General features: G+C 34.6%; 1 protein-coding gene across 35 annotated transcripts in view; it reads left to right on the forward strand.

Annotated features, from left to right (window-relative positions):
* Positions 1-17,841, forward strand: part of NRXN1 (neurexin 1) — a 1,131,792-nt gene that overhangs the window by 794,966 nt on the left and 318,985 nt on the right. For 34 of the 35 annotated variants that reach the window (XM_032292205.1, XM_032292206.1, XM_032292219.1 and 31 more), the window contains one exon: positions 6,957-7,138. In XM_032292205.1, the coding sequence (XP_032148096.1) occupies positions 6,957-7,138 (182 nt within the window). Of the gene's footprint in view, positions 1-6,956; positions 7,139-11,809; positions 11,815-17,841 lie in introns of all 35 variants that reach the window. The other variant, XM_032292227.1, reaches the window with a different exon arrangement.

The raw sequence follows: 17,841 nt of genomic DNA on the forward strand, positions 1-17,841 counted from the left end.
CCCATTTATTTCTTTTATTGCATTTTAGGTTTTGGGGTACATGTGAAGAACATGCAAAATTGTTGCATAGGTACACACGTGGCAGTGTGATTTGCTGCCTTCCTCCCCATCACCTACATCTGGCATTTCTCCCCTTGCTATCTCTCCCCAGCTCCCCACCCCCCCACAAAAACAGTATCTTGGCTGGGCTAGAGCCTAATCCCCTATGGACTGGCTTATTGGAGAGGAATACTCTTCTCCTTTTGGATTTCCTGTGTCTATTGTGTATTCTAGCTAGTTCACCCTTTTCTGATCCCCTTAAAAATTTGGAAAGCATTCATTGTTAATGCCTAAGAAGTCTTCATGGATACTGAAGGTATTACAGTATCTGATTTGCAAGAGAGAATTTCAAGAATCTTTTGGATTAACTTGAACCAAATTTGTGATTGGTGTTGGGTGGAATAGTGTGTGGACAGTCACCCTAGACAGTGTCACTTTCATAAAATTCCAATGCAATAAAATAGTGTCTTCAGAAATTTGAGTCTCCATGTCTTGCTCAGTTTTCATTTGACTTAATAAGTAGTCAACAACCTGTTTTTTTAATTTAATTAAATTTTATATAATAAAAAATTTAATAATTAAAAAAAGTCTTAGTCTAGAATTCTGACAGAACATACAATTTGCTACATATGACAAACTTCCCATTGTTCTATTTTTAAAAATTTATTTGTTAGTGTTTTGTTTTTTGTTCACACATTATAATTGTACATACTTCTGGCAATGTTTTAATACATGTATATGTTGTGTAAAAATCAAATCAATATGTTTAGCATATTCATCATCTCATATGTTTATCATTTCTTTGTGGTTAGAACATTCCAATCCTCTCTTCTAGATATTTTGAAATCTGCAATACATTAATATTAACGATAGTTATCTATGTGCAGCAGAACACCAGAACTAATTCTTCCTAACTGTAACTTTGTATCTATTGACCCATGTTGCTGTCTTAAATATCAACTTTAAGTATTTACATAAGGCTTTCACCATTTGGGAATTATCTAAACTCCCCTGAAAATTTCTTGTTTCAACCTGATTGAGAATGTGAGAACTGTGTCTATATCATTTCTGTGACATCCCATTGTTTCTTGACTTCTTTCATTATTAAGAACATACCTGCTCTCGTTCTCAAAGATGTATGAGTAAAAATCTGTCTAATTCTTGTCTCTTTAGCTAGTTATAACACATTTGCCAATTCTTCTGTCTGCCCCCCCGACCAGAAGTCTTAATTTCTGATACATAGTCCATATTTTCTTTTTCTTTTCCTAGTATCTTTACCTTTTCACACTTACATGTGTGTATAACATTGAGGGCTGTCTCTTACTTCTCAATATTAGTAATTATTGTAATTAATTTTTAAATATAGAGGTGGTTAAATATTGTAGGTAGAAACCCATTACTTGATTTCATTAATTTCTCCTAATATTCACATTTTCTGAATTTTTAATATGTCTATATGAAATTTTAGAAATTAGGAAACTATAGTGCTCAGTTTCATCAAATAATTCCTTATGATTCTACAAAGAGCTTACAATAATTCAGAAAGAAAAATCAACTGTAGTTACTTGTGATTGTTTTAGTGATTTTTAAGATTATTTTTTGTTTCATCAGTTTAGAAATGTTACCCTGATCTAAAACCCTTTTTGCATGCAATTTAGTCACATCAGTTCTTTTGCTTTTTATGAACTTCAAGCCAAACAATTCCTTCATATAGTTAGAAATTGCCCAGAAAATTTCTATTTAACAACAGCAAAGGTTGTAGGAAGAATAAAGGCTCCCCTTACTTGTAATTGCTTTACTTTTAATATACATCTGACTACCTGGCTTTCACTGAAAACTTTCACTGGAGGAAGTGTTATATCCCTGTTACATTTATTATTAGAAACATAATGGCGTGAATGTTTCATGTTGGCTACAAGATGACATTTGAAGAATTATAGGCTTTCGAAAAGTAACCTTTTATTCATATACTTATGTTATGCGTTAGAAGCTAATCTACTCCAAAGTTAATTATATTATTGTTCATGTAGCAAAGATCCAGAGCAACCAGTAATTGAGCAGACCTGTACATGCTAATTGGTTTTCTTTTTCAGAAAGGTTCAGTCTATGTAAGGGAATATGTTAGCCTTTGCAGCATCAACATGAGGCTGAAGTGGGCACATGTAGGGAAGGGACAGTTGGCAAGAAAGAGCAGGAGGAGAGAGAGCCCTATCTGTAAATAGCATGTTTAATAAGATCAAAAAATATTCTCTTATTATAGCATCACAGCAGTTGAAACAAGAGATATGGAAGCCGATGTCTATTTTTTACAAACATTTGTTGCAGTGTAAAGTATGATGACGTTGCTAAATTTGTATCTGATAGAGCCAGCTTTGTTAATGAATTTAGAGTGAGTAATAGAGGCTTGCTGCACAGCTTAAATGTGGAGATTGCTGAAAACCACTTTAAATTTCAGTCATTCATACATTCAGTGATCTGATGGATGTCAAGGTTAATTTGCAGTAAATCCATTAGTAGTCATGGTACTGATGTGGTAGTGCTTGCCATATAGAAACAGGCATAAATAATAAAGGTGACACATTCCACCATGTTCCCATCTATATTGGAACTGCGATTAAGATGTACTGCCACTGCATGTTTAACTCACTTATGTAGTAAAATAAAACATGTTTCTGTAAAAATAAAATTTTAAAAAAGCAAGCCTGCAGGTTATTTTGTGTAAGTTTCGTCTTTATTTAATAATGGTCAAGGGATTTTTTTTTTTTGCATTATGCTATAAATCTTACTATGCTAGATATTTTATGGTGTTGAACTAATATTCTTTTTCTCATGAAAGCTCCCATGTGATACAATTTAATATTCCCTCCATTGTCAACTATTATTGAACATAAATAATAATATAATGAGTTTGCATAAAAAGTCCTAAACCATGCTGTGAAACATTGAAATCATTAATAAAAATTACACAATAGGAATGTCATTTTTGAAAGGCATTTGATTTGTACACACTTCGAAATATGTCCAACTTTTCTAAAGCCTTTCAAATTAAAATAAAACAACGTTATAGTGTTTATTATTTTATGTTTTTATAACACACACACATAACTGCCCTCACACATGACACCTATTCTCTCTAAAATTTATTGGGCATTTAGCGCATGCCAGAAAATGGACCAAGTGTTACTTTGTAATATCTCATTTAATTCTGATAGGGCTCTGTAAAATAATATTGCTGTCCCCCTCTTTCTTCAAATAGGAATCCCAAGTCAGAATAAATGGCTACCAAGGTCACATAGCTAGTAAATGACACAGTTGGAATTTGAACCCAGATCTCTCTGAGTCTAGAGTTTACATTCTTAATCTCTGAGCTATTCTGCTGCAGTAAATATATCATGTCCTTGGTTTAGAAAGATATATGTTAAAGGAGGTAGATTTTGAAACTTTAAGCCACCTATCCCACTATATTTGATTATGAGAATAATGTTCTAGCTCAATGGAAAGAGGGCTTTAAGAATATAAGAGATTTTGTAAAGTTTAATGCAAAGTTTTTTTTGTTTTTTTGTTTTTAATCCGGAAGGCTTATGGAAGTATGTAGAAGAGAGCTAAGGAAGGACTGAACATCTAATTGTCTTGCTTATTATAAAATTGTGCTGATTAGTACAATATAATGCACTAACATGCATACAGAAGAAAAACTAAGAAAGACTGCTGTCTGAATATATCTGATGGAAAAAAGGAAACTAGAAATCATGGCAATGTTTGACACACCGTAGTTGCGATTGTTTTGCCCTGTTTTGGTGAGACCTAAAAAACTGTAAAGTCATTCTAAACAGGACAGATTAGCTAATCTCATGCTAGTCATCAAGTTTTCCATTCATTGAAAAAGGCTAAAATCTGAGATGAAATCAAATCTTGAGTAATGGTATTTGTATTGTGACACTTATCTTACTGAAAATAAAACCTTCAAATTATTACCCACAAGTTCTGTAACTGAGCAACTGGAAACTTTCGTGGTTCCACAGGATTGGGAAGTGTACTCCAACTAAATGTTAACTTGCATATATTAAATGTTCTGTCATTTCACATTTGCATGATATTTTTTTTCTTTCTAAAAGTATTGTGAGGTGAAAAGAGAGTATATGATAATGAAGTGCAAATGTCACTTTATGGATATAGGACATTAGAATATGATAACAGTTGGCCTTCATAAATTCAGATTGACATATCCAATTAACTTTTTCTTGACTGTCTGGTTATGATAACAGAGGTATTTCTGTCATAAATATATATATATTTGAATAGGAGTCAGGATATGGGTTTTATACCAACTCTGCCAATTAACCAAGTTTGCAACTTTAGATAGTAAGTTAATCCTTATGACTAAATTTCCTCAGAGATAGCATGGAAGTAATGTCTGCCCTATGTTCTACACATAAGTAGATAAGCATTTTTTTAATTGTGAAAATGATTTTTAAAGTTAAAAATTACTGTGTAATGTTGTTTTATAATGCTTACCTCACACTTATAATTCTGAAACTATCTGAATTCTTAGATATGTGTTGTTTTTATATGGTTAAATAGCATCTCTAGTTTTGATATTTTTCTTATTTCACATAATATAGTCATTAGAGAACAAAGTTAATTAAAAAAAAGGAAACTAATTAATTATTAAGTATCAGCACTCAGAGGTAACCACTACATCCTCCTTTTAAAGCCATCCCCACTTGTATATGTTCTTGTCCTGTTTTTATCAATATAGGTTTCATTAGAAAAGTTAATAAATCATTTGCAAAAATTACCAGGCAGAAAAATATTTCTCAAACAGTACTTTCCTATACAGATAATGATGAACAAACTTCTGATGATGTAGAACATAAATGCCAGAAAACCTCTGGCATTTCTGATATACACTCTGTATATTCTGAATTTGCTTTGCTTGTGTACTGACTGGTACCTTTGAAACATGACTTACCTTTTCTCACTTGAAAGAGATAAACTATTTTCATGCATTGGTATCTTCAAAAATTAACAGAGAAGGGCACAGCCTGTATACCTTTGCATTTTACCAGTATTCTTGTTTATCACTTTTGCATTCGATTTTCTCCTAACATGTTTCTTGGAAGAGGCCTGTCTACCAAGGCCTATTTAAGGGTCAGATACACTATGTATATTGCAGAGGTCTTTGGAGTTTCTCAAAGGCCTTTGGAAATGTCTGTAACTGAAAACAAAGAAGAGTTGCCTCCAAAAACGGCCACAAAGTCAATACTGTCAGTTGTTTAATTAAATGTACACAAATGTGATAGTAAGTCAACTCCATTTAAATGGCAAATTTGATAATCATAGCAATTCAATGTATGGGTATCTTGCACAAGCTATTTTTCTATAAATACAAGAAGTTTTTTGACCTAAGTTTTAATATTCTCTCTTATTATATATGATCATGTACATATATGATCTGCTTTATGCAAGTTGGAGAACCAGAAAAGCTGGGGGTTCTAGATTATAGGACTGAGAAATGGAGAAACAATGATACAGATTTTAGTCCAGGTTTGAAGGCATGAGAACAAGAAGCTGCGAAGGCAGGAAAAGAACAGTGTCCCATTTTAAGCAGTCAGGCAGGGAAAGAAGGAAAATCCAGTCTTTTTTCACCTTTTGGCTCTACTCACACCCTCAAAAGAATGGAACCAAAATGCACAACCATTGAATGATGCAGTGAGGTAAGACTTTAGCGCATCAAATGCTCTATTAGTACATTTTCACACTGCTATAAAGAACTTCCCTGAGACCGGGTAATTTTTAAAAAAAAAAGAAGTTTAATTGACTCACAGCTTTGCGTAGCTGAAGAGTCCTCAGGAAACTTACAATCATGGTGAACAGGGAAGCAGGCAACTTCTTCACAAGGCAGCCGGAGAGACAGAAATGTGTGTAGGAGAAAATGTCAAACACTTATAAAACCATCAGATCTTATGAGACTGCACCATCATGAGAACAGCATGGCGAAAACCGCCCCCATGATTCCATCACCTGCCTCCAGGTCCCACCCTCAACACATGGGGAATATGGGGATTACAATTTAGGATGACATTTGGGTGGGGACACAGAACCAAACTATATCAAATGCTCAATAAATTTGTTTGAAGGAAACTATTTTCAATTAAGCTGAATAATTTTCTGACAAGACCACCATAAGGTAAAAGTTGAACACTCACAGAATGAGTCTGTGATGTCATTCTCAGTGCATAAGGCTTGTATTCACCTTGGTGTGGCAGAGGATGTGGTTCTTCTTATGATTCTGAATAGTTTGACAGCTACTAGATGTTGCTTGTTGAGTAAAACCTGACTTCTGTGGATGAGATCTATTATCGGTATTTTCTTGTCATGGCTACTGGGGCTTGTGGCTTTTCATCCATTAGTTATCTGTCACATATGAGTAGATCCTTTTTCCATAAAAGTTAGTTTTCTAGCATATTTGTTGTGACTTTCTCCACTGTGCTGTATGACCCTGTCACATCTATATGCAGCTCTTGTTTCAATACCAACATATGTTGCTGTTGATTTTTGGAAGCATCCAGTCAGTGCTTTCTACTAAACTATTTCTTAAAAACTGGCAGGAGGAAATAAAGCCTCATTGCATTCATTCTTGTCCAACTCCATGGAAAACACAGTAACCTACTCTTTGTTCTGAAATATCTGCTGATAAATTTAATCAGTATATTAAATAGTCATGGAACTACTTCTCCCTTTCTTTTAAAAAACTCAGTCCACTTTCTTGAGCACACTTGATTGAAATCTATAATTTGCTTTGCCATAGTTGTGGGTGTAGAGTGGATACTTTATTGATATGTCAATATAACATGCCATGCTAATGTGCAAACTTGATGTATTTGAACTAACTGGTTTTGGTTTCTGTTTTCCAGCTGGGACGACATATATCTTTAGCAAAGGTGGTGGACAAATCACGTATAAGTGGCCTCCTAATGACCGACCCAGTACACGAGCAGACAGACTGGCCATAGGGTTTAGCACTGTTCAGAAAGAAGCCGTATTGGTGCGAGTGGACAGTTCTTCAGGCTTGGGTGACTACCTAGAACTGCATATAGTAAGTACTTTTTGAATAAGTTTCACCTTTTACTTTTTCCTGCAACTTTTTGTAAAGAATATAATTTTGCCTCTTGGATGTTTCCTTGTCCCAGAAACCAGTACTTTGTTGTGGGAAATATGAATACAGTCTAGAGGAAATAAGACCATATACCTAATGCTGTTGTTAAGCATTTCTTTACAATACAAACTTCTTTTTTAATGAAGTGTGAATTCCTCTTAATTCTGTGTTCAAAATAGTTTTTTTTTTAAATGTTTGGAGTAAATGTAGTGTCTTTAGGCAGACTTGCCAAATGAATAAAATAAGTTATTGCGCAGTAGATATCATACCATCTGGCTGGAAGCAGGAGGTTGTAATACTGGTGACATCCAAAGATCTGGATTCTGTCTTTCTTTGCTCACTGGAGAAAATACTTATCTAAAGCTACATGAGATAAAAGGAAGGAAAGGATACTTTAAAGATATTTGGAAATGTGAAAGAAGATGGCAAAAAGATTGTTTCTGTGCCACTTTGTACTCATTTTGAAACATAAATGTCAAGAAAATACATTTTGCATCCTAAGTACCGGTTACGTCCTGGACCCATTCTCTTTTCTCTAAGTTGTAAGGCTCTCACAGTAATTTACTCAGCATATAATAAATGGCAAAGAGTAGTTCATGAATGAAAAGCTTCCTTTACCTTTGAAAGTTGCCATAATGAACTTTAGGGTTCAGGGACACTCTCTTCTATCTCTGAATTTTAAAAATTATTAATGAATATTGTTGCAGCTCTTTATACTCTCATTTCCTTGCATTATTTGTCAAGTGTCTTTTATTGTTAAGAGATTTTAATATTTTACTGATATGTCCAAAAAACAATCATAGTGTGTCCCATATTCAAAAACTTTTCTAAAGAGTTCTTATTATCATAATTCTTGGCCTAAAGTCTATCTTTTGGAAGATTTCAGAAGAAGCATTTAAGTCTCCCCACTCTCCTTTTTGTCCTAAATGTTTTGTTTATTTCTCCTGCATTACACAACCATGAAAGCTTGTTCTATTTAATCTATTCCTATAAGTTCTCCCTTTATCAGTACTCATGTTTCAAAGGGTATTTGATTAGGTCATCATATTCCTTCCTGTTAGAAAGTGTCCATTGGGTACTAGTCTAAAATAATTAAGAAAACCATCAAACACCAAAGTACATTAACTCAAACTTTTACAAGGCTTTAATTCTCTGTTTTTATTAAACTATTTTTTTATTCTTAATTTTGCCTTAGACTTCAGGAATTTCTAATAAGCTGTGTAGTAGTTTACACTGACCACAAGAGCTGAATTCATTGCTGAGCTTGAAAAATGCAACAGAACCCCTCAGCACAGCCATTATTGAACCATAAAAAAAATTTCCACTTAAAATGTAGTTGTCAAAAAGGAATCCTGGAAAAGTAATTTCAACTGACTTTTAGCAAATTTCTAACAATCAAAGTTGAGAGCATCTGGATATTTATGGCATCATAAATAAAATGATCACTTAAGATAAACTTTACTCCTACAGTAAAGAATCTTGCTGTTTAATCTCAACTTTCAAATATATTTGCTCAGGTCTGATTTAAGAGCTTTACTACTTCAAAAAATAAATAAATAAAAATGAAAACAAGAGCCTTTTTCTTCTAACAGAAATTACTTATTGATCTATAACCAATTACACTTTTACTCTAGGAAAACTTTTCTATGATGATCACTCTCAAAGCACAAGGGGCTATGTTATTGAATTACTCAAACCACTGTTGTTTATTTTATGGTCAAAGAGTTTTGGACTACACGAGTAGGTGTTTCTTTCCAATTCTGCTCAAATGCAGTCTTAGGGTCCTGTCATAAGCAAAGAATTGACTTTCTCAGAGTCCATTCTAGCATAGTACTCTCCATATCTCCTTTGCCAGCCATGGATTTCTGATACCTGTCCTGTGAAGGCCTTCTTCTTTCTAAATCTCCAATCTTGGTCTTGCCTGGTCATTCTCTTGGATTCAGTGCATGTCTCTACACACCCTTTTGCTTGGACTTGGTATCTTCAAAATCTCCCTTGCTCCTAAACCATGGCCTTAACTGGGAAATGGATATCAGTTCCCTGGGCTTCTCTAATACTGTTATTTCTCAGCTGTACCCACTCCTTATCAACTACTGGGACTCAGTCTTAATTCAAAATCTGGTCAAATAAAATTTTCTTTCTCCCATTGCCTAGAAGACATTAAAGACTCAACAAGTTTTGCTTTGTTTTGTTTGAGACGGGGGTCTTGCTTTGTCGCCAGGCTGGAGTGCAGTGGTGCAGTCTCGGCTCACTGCAGCCTACACCTCCTGGTTTCAAGCGATTCTCCTGCCTCAGCCGCCTGAGTAGCTAGGACTACAGGGGTGCACCACCATGCCCAGCTAATTTTTTGTATTTTAGTAGAGACAGGGTTTTGCCATTTTGGCCAGGATGGTCTTGATATCCTGACCTGTGATCCACCCACCTCGGCATCCCAGGGTGCTGGAATTACAGGCGTGAGCCACTGTGTTCGACCACTCAATAAGTCTTTCTTTTCTTTTTTTTTTTTTTTTTTTTTGAGATGGAGTCTCACTCTGTCACCCAGGCTGGAGTGCAGTGGTTCCATCTCGGTTCACTGCAACCTCCAACTCCAGGGTTCTTGCAATTCTCCTGCCTCAGCCTCCAGAGTAGGTGGGACTACAGGCACATGCCACCGCGCCTGTCTAAATTTTATTTATTATTTATTTATTTATTTTTTTATTTATTTATTTAATTTTAGTAAAGACAGTTTTTCACCGTGTTGCCCAGGCTGGTCTTGAACTCATGAGCTCAGGCAATCCGTCTGCCCTGGCCTCCCAAAGTGCTGGGATTACAGGCATGAGCCACCGCACCCAGCCTCAATAAGTCTTTTATGTGGAGACAAGCCACTTCTTTCCATGTTTTAAACATATAATCAAAATTAATACAAGGCCAGTGGTTTTCTTTTTACTACCTATGTTTACCTCCAACCCTTTCCCAAAATGTATGGAATAATAAAAGAAAGAGGAATTTGAAATTAAAAGAAAAACGGAAAAGAAGACAGGAAGGCAAGAAGGAAGGAAGGGCAGAAAGAAAGTCAGGAAGAAAGGGAGGGAGGAAAGGAACAAAGAAAGTGCAAAGGATGGAGGATACTACCTGTGGGTGATAGAAGCAGAGCTGTGCTTAACATTTCGATTTGAGAATATTCAAAGCTTTTTAATCAAATTATTTAGGTATCTTTGAGTCCATTTTGGCTTTCCTAAATAAATTATTCTACTTCTTTCATAATTGGAATTTAAAAGGAAAATAAGATTTATAAATTCTAGATTAACATGGTATTAGTTAGGTTTGTGAATATAACTGACTTAAAAATTAACCTAATTGGAATTATATTATGGATGATATGTTTTATCTGTAAAAGTTAGAGCTCTTCATTATCCATTAAACTGCAAGGAAAATTTGTGGAAGCCTTCAAAGTCAGCAAAGTATAAACTATGTACTAATCACATTTAAAAATCTTACTTTCATCCTTATTTGGTAAAGTAAGCCAATAAGTTAGGAAGTTGATTGCATTCATTAAGCGATGCTCCATCCTTGCTGAAATATATAATGCCATTTCAATTAGAAAATTTAAAAAATCTGATTGGCATATAATTTTAATGAAGATTTGAATATTTGACATGGTTTGTCATCCAATTTTTCAGAATAAAAATGTTGGATTTTACTTGATAATATTATCATATTTAAATTTTGATTAACTGCACTCTTAAAAATATAACAACTTGGAATAAAATGATTTTTGAATCAGGTGGCCTAGTTTTGACGGATGGTTTTTTTGTCATATTAATATTAATGCTACCACTGTTAACCTCAAAGTCATATAATATTACTATTGAAATTGTTAAGGATTTATGAAAGGGTGAGGGGAAGACAAGATATGAAGAGCAATTAATTAGTATAGTACCTAGAATATGAGTAGTCAATAAATATTTTCTGAAAGAATGTAATAGATTTAATTAATTATACATTGAAACTACTGTGGCTTAGGATGAGTATAGATCTTCAATTATTTAACAGTCAAGAGTAAAGTGAGAGACATTTTAATTTCTATATAACTCTTAGAAAGTTCTCTAGCTTCTTGATTACAGTACAGAAAAAATATAGACCTTGATATAAGCAGCCATATTATTGAGAAGCTGCAAATAATCTTAATGGATGTTTTCAGAAATCTTCAGCTAAGAATTGATTGTGGTGATTGGTGGTTGAAAGAAGTCTATGGTAAAATTTTAGTTGGATGAATGATTATTTTTTCTAAATAATTGTCTTATTTGTTGTAATTCACTTTTATCATGAATTATTCTCCAGTCATTTTGTATCTTTCCATTTTTTACAAATAGAAACAAACTTTCTGATGGCAGATAACATGATTTATAATAATGGTGATGATTAATAAGAAAAATAATATAGAAATGTGACTTTCCAGCATTTACTTCAGTACATGCTCGAAGCCTCTCCAGAAATATTTACTGAGCACCTAAATAGCCCCGGCCTATGTTAGGCTCTGTGAATACAAAAATAAATGATCTGACTGTTTTCTAACTCCCTCAATAAATATTTGTTAGATGTATGAATGAACAAGCCAGCTGAGATCCTCATCACCAGTTAGCTTAGATGATTTATGGCAAATATTTTGTCCCAAAGTGACTGGTATTTCTTGGTATTTTTCTGTCTTGGTATTTCTTCATGTCTCCTCCTATCCGTTTTAACTTTCCAATTTGCGTAGTATTTGTAAGGACAGTTAACAAATAACAGATTTTTAAGATAAAGAATATAAAGAAATAACTTGCAAACTGCAAAGTGTTACACAAGACATGTTTCAGCTACTGACATTGAGGATTATTTAATCAATAATGAATTAAATAATTTCTTAGAAGCATTAAGCAGAAACTGAGCTCAAGTTTTTTTAATTTTATAAGATGTATTTAAAAATTGTACTTATGCTGTCACTTCTACAGAAAACCCCTCATATATCAGTTTAGTGATGCCAACTGGAAATTACTTAACCCCTCTCTGACAGAAGAAAGCTACTCTAAATGTGGATGCATTCACTGTCATAAATATTAACAAGTGCATCGGTTCTGACCAGAGGAAATGTCATTGAGGGTGGAGGAGAGGAAAGGATGAGTGAAAGAGTGTTTGAAATTCTTTCATCTTGGGAGCATAAAAGAGCATTGCAAATTTGATGAGTGAATTGTTGCACATATTTGCCTTAAGTGTTGCTTCTTTGTACTTTGCTGGGCCGGAAGCCTTATTTTGAAAACAAGCTCTTAATTGATTTTGATTTAGAAATATGCCTTTTGATCATTGGTTTTAGTGTAGACTAGAAACAGTGTATTTATAGTAAACATTACATGTCCCAAAATAACACCAATATTGGTGATGTGTCAAGTCTTTCTCTGCTTCTCTTCATTATACATTATTTATCTTACTGCTCTATTAAGATTGGATTCAGAAAAACCTTTTTTAAAGTCAGTAATTATACATGGATGCACACCTATATCAACAAGGTAAACCCAATTATTTTCCATCTAGCTTTTCTTGAATTGAAATTAAGTTCCATCTGAAATTTTCTTTCTAACCAACAGATTCACTTACTTTATAGAAGTTTCACTTTGCCATATCGTATTCAGACTCAATCCTATAAATCATATGGAATATATATATTGCTTGGTTTTGCTTTACTAGTTCTTTTAAATTTATTTATTTTTTTCTGTTGCCATATCATGAGAGAGCTTTCCTAATTCTTATATGAATTAGAGAACATGTGGCCTATTTGACTAGAATTTCAAAAGATAGATTACATAATGTATTTTCCCTGTATATTGTAAATTATTGGCCAAACTTCTAAGGTGTAAAAGTCATCTTTGAGAAAAATGTGAGAAGTATGGTCATATTTCTATTAGCTTACGTGCTAAATAGTTTATTATGTTGGGGGTAGGAGAGCCAAATGAATCAATACAGATTCCTGCCTTCATCCTTTTCCCTTGGAAGTTAATTCAGTTTCTCAGTTTCTAAATTACTGGTCTTCATCTTTAGTGTGTCATTTAATCTCTATGATTTTGGTTTCTAGATTTCTAGAGTTATTTCCTCATCTGAAATTCTATTGCTGTGAAACTTAAGCAATGAGAACAAAACAGTGATTTCTCGCTTCAACTCCTCGGTTCACATACCACTTAGAGGCTTGTACTGCTGCCTTACCTTCCCCGTTATCCCTCTGTCTCCATTCTAAGTACTTTTCAATCCATTTTATATACTTATATCAGGTTAATTTGCTAAACTGCTCATTTGATCACATGATTTCTTTTTTAAAACACATTGGTGCCTCTACAATTATATACAGGTAAAAGCAAGTTCTGTACCTAAAATTTAATGTCCTCAGCATTTTATTCTTTTTCCCTTTTCATGTCAGTTTTTCACATTTTTCTACTTATTATCTCTCTACTCCAGTGAAATATTTTAACTTTTTTTAAATGGGCTTCTTGTCATCTCTCTATTTCTAATTCCTGTTCAAAAGATTTCTTCCTATTCTCTCTCACTATATAGATTCTAGCTAGTCATCAGATGGTTTTTTCAAATAGTGCGTGATTTCAGAGTTGGTCCTGGATCTTTTCACCTCCTAAGCTAGCAGCAAGAAGTTAGGTCTCAGGAATCCCTTTGGAAGAGTTGCATAAACAATGCCTTAGGGCATTACCTAGCTGGAGAAAATCATGTCCATTGATTCTGCTCCATCCTATCATCACTACTCCTTTTGACGCACTGCTTTGCGGTGGGCCCCAAGCTGTTTTGCAGAATGGCTTCAAATCTGTTCTAACTTAGCCAGTGATTAGTGGCTTTAGCAAGCCCTGTTTCTTATGCCAAGCTGTCAAAACAAGGATCTTCTTGTTGAATTCTTTCTAACTACTGACTATAACTCAATTTCTTCTATAGCTACTACTTTTCAAAAGCATACCTTCAAGAAACATTTTAGGCAAAGTAAACACATTATTATTGATCACCTATAATGCAATTTATGATATATGTGATTAGTTGTGGTGTGACCAATTTCTCCGTAATTTAGAAGGTTAAAAGAGCAAACATATGTAATCTTATACTGGTTTAGGAATCCAGGAGCATATTAGCTAGTATTATGGAAGTTCTAGGAGAAGTAATGGTTAAGAACTCCTGTACTTAGAACATATCCAATATGTTCACTCTTATGATCCAGACAGAGTCTGTGTGTCTCAGGAAGAAATGATAAGCAACAATTTAGAGCATGTGCAACACATTATTAAGGAGGCTTTGCAGAAGTCTAAACACAATATAGATTGATGGAAGAAAAAAAGAAAAAAAAAGAAATGAAGACATTGCTTGAGGCTTAAGAACTAGTTTGGGGAATACATACTGAATGTGGGTCATTTGCACAATGATCAGGAAAATTTCTTTCAGTACGCGTGTGCATGCACACACACATGCACGCGCACACACACACACACACACACACACACACACCACTGAAAGCCATAAGCAAAATGCATGGCAGTAGTGGTTAAAAAATAGAAACAGCCTAGCAAATATGTCAGCCAAAGACCAGAAAACAAGATGATGGTGATTCTATAGCATTAGAATCCTGTTAATGCTGATGCTGGGCAATTCCAGATGTTGGCAAGTTTATTTAAACAAAGATGAAATAATCTAGGTGCATAGATAGGGGGTACTCAAGTTAACTGTAGACATAAATACTCCAAATTATGAATTAGAATCAGAGGACTGATGGTAATTGTTATGGGGTCTGAGAAAATTCTTTTGATGAAACCAATTTGTGATGTCTCTAGGAGTTACTTTAGGAAATGGTGTGCTGGAATAGAACTGAGGATTCTTATATCAACAACATAGAGGAGGCCTCTGCCCTCCTCAAGACAAACTGGACAAACTGTTTAACCTTTTTGCCAACAAACTATAGCCCTGAAGGGAGGATGCTCAATTGGCCTGGAATAACACACTGCAACTAGGCTTCTAAGGGAATGCTTTAACGGTGGGCTTTTCCTGTGAAGAAAAATACTTTCTCCTGGAACTGTCTGCTAAATCCTTCCTGCCCAATAAAGAATGGAAATTCATGATTGACAGACAAAATAAAATTGGTAAAAGATCAAATTTAATTGATTAGTAAGGCTTTTGGCTTATTAAACAGGCTATCTTCATATATTTAAAATTTTACTCTGAATTTTAGCTATCAAATAAATGCTGACTGCATATTTCCAACCCAGACTTCTCTTGCCGCCATATTAATATTTCCAACTGCTTACTCAGCATCTGTATCCGGATGTCTCATAGACATCTGAAACTTACCATATTAACAGCTGAAGTCGCCATCTCCTGATCCCACATTCATCTACACAATCACAGCCTGAATTCTTGACATCTTTTACTTCGTGCTTGCCTTCACAATCTAAATTCTCGCCAAATTGCTAATATGTCTCTCCAACTATATCATTCAATAGAAATAGATGAGCCATGTTTGTAATTTTTAATTTTCTACTACTCATATAAAAGGAAAAAAAGATGAAATTAGTTTTAATAAATACTTTGAGAATATATTTTTACTCAATATACCCAGATTATCATTTTAATATGTAAACAAGATAAATTATTAATGTTTTCCATTATTTTTTCATAAGAAGCTTTGAAAATCTAATGTGTGTTTTACACTTAACAAAACCTCTCATTTCAAAATCTAAATTTTCCATCAGGAGCATTTTATATTTTATTATATCTATGGTTGTAAAAGTAGATTTACATGCTCAAGTTGTTGTAAACATACTTAAAAGTTTGAGTGTCTTTTAAATTTACATCAAAGTTAATCAAAGTTAAATACATTTTAAAATTCAGTTCCTCAATCACATTAGCCATATCTCAAATGCTTAACATATGCCTACTGGCTTGTCTATTGAAAAGCAATTTTAGAATGTCTATACTTGCTTTTTATTCCACTATTATTGCTTTAGTTTAATGACCTCTTGTTGAACTGTTGCAATAGCCTTCTAACTAATCTCTGCCTCCAAGCATCTTCCCTTTCTAATCCATCCTCTGCACTGCTACCAGAATGCTTGTTATGAGATAAAAATATGGTATTTCAACCCCTGGCTTCAAATGTTTAGTTACAGTGGGTCTCAACCTCTTTTAGTTCAAGACATACCTGGCTGATAATATTCACTCACCTTCAGCAGCTGATTAGTGGAGAAAGAGCACAAATCCTGATAGTCTACAGCCCTTTCACCCATTTCCCCCCACTGCTCTGCAAGGGTGTGTTTCACTTCTCACCTGGTAGCCAGGCTGGTCAGAGACGAGCATGGGCTCCCTGTTCAGGATGTCAATTTGAAGCCCCTTCATAGTATTCTTTAAGTAATTTTCCCAATGCTTATTAATAGCATATGAAGAGAAGCTAATTTTTTATTTATTAAAATTATAGACACAGACATTTAGCAATTTATTTCTCCAGGACAAAGGACAGTCAAATGTCTGGAAAAAGTTGGCAAAAGAAAAAAAAAAGATTGCTTTTTTTTGCAGTCCTTATACACTCTTCAATTTCGTTGGCAATTTTATGAAGCAGACAAAATTTGGATGTAGGTTAAAGTATTTAAACTCTGATGGCAAACCTTCATCCATATTGAACAGCATGATGCCAAGCAGCAAGTGTCATGAAAGCAGGGAATGTTATCTATTTTGTGCACTTTTGTGTTCCTAGAGCCCAGCATGAGTCTAGAATTTGGCAAGTGAGCAATCAGTATTTGTTGAAATAATCTTTGGATTCTAGAAGTTCTACCAACTTAAACTATCTGTGTAGATTCTGAAAATGTTCGATGGCAATAATTCAGGGCTGCCTCACGTGAAGGGTAATGTCAGAAACCAGTTTATATTGAATGTGTTCTGGGTGGGTTAGAGATACAAATGTGAGCTAGCGATCACCATGTTTCTAATTCATTTATTACCTCCTTGTAGGTTGGTATCTTGAAGCAAGAGTCTAGTTCTGATGGAGAACCACTGGCCTACTGCAAATACTCCAGAGGCCAACTTCCTTAGCTGGACCTATAATGTGTGCACAATCTAGGCTTATTTTCCACCCACGTCTTCAGCTACTCCATACTCTACCTCACTCACATTCACTCTTTAATACATGTTGTTAACAAAACCTTCTCCTCCTCCTTCTCCTCCTCCTCCTCCTTTTCTTCCTCCTCCTTTCTCCTCCCCCTCCTTTCTCCTCCCCCTCCTCCCCCTCTTCCTCCTCCACCTCCTCTTCTTCTCCTTCCTCCCCCTCTTCCTCCCCTTCCTCCTCCTCCTCCTCCTCCCTTCCTTCTTTTTTCTCTTCTGCCTCCCTTTCTTCTTTTATGTGCCAAGTACTTTTCAAGGCACTAGAAATAAAGAGTTAGATATGGCATGACTTCTGACCTCGAGTATTTTATAATTTACTGCATAATCTTTATTCTACTGGCACGTTAGCCGCAGAAAATAGGCTGGTATTTCAAATCCTCATAGTGTAAAAGCACATTTAAAGGTTTTCAAACTCTGAAGCAATCTGCAAATGTGGCTTTTTAAAAAGCAACCAACAATCTCATAGCTGTTCTAAGTTTACATATGTAAGTCCGTCTAATAGG

This window comes from Sapajus apella, unplaced genomic scaffold, assembly GCF_009761245.1.
Source record: "Sapajus apella isolate SASKATOON/1434 unplaced genomic scaffold, GSC_monkey_1.0 scaffold26, whole genome shotgun sequence".
In the NCBI taxonomy this organism is placed as follows: Eukaryota; Metazoa; Chordata; class Mammalia; order Primates; family Cebidae; genus Sapajus; species Sapajus apella.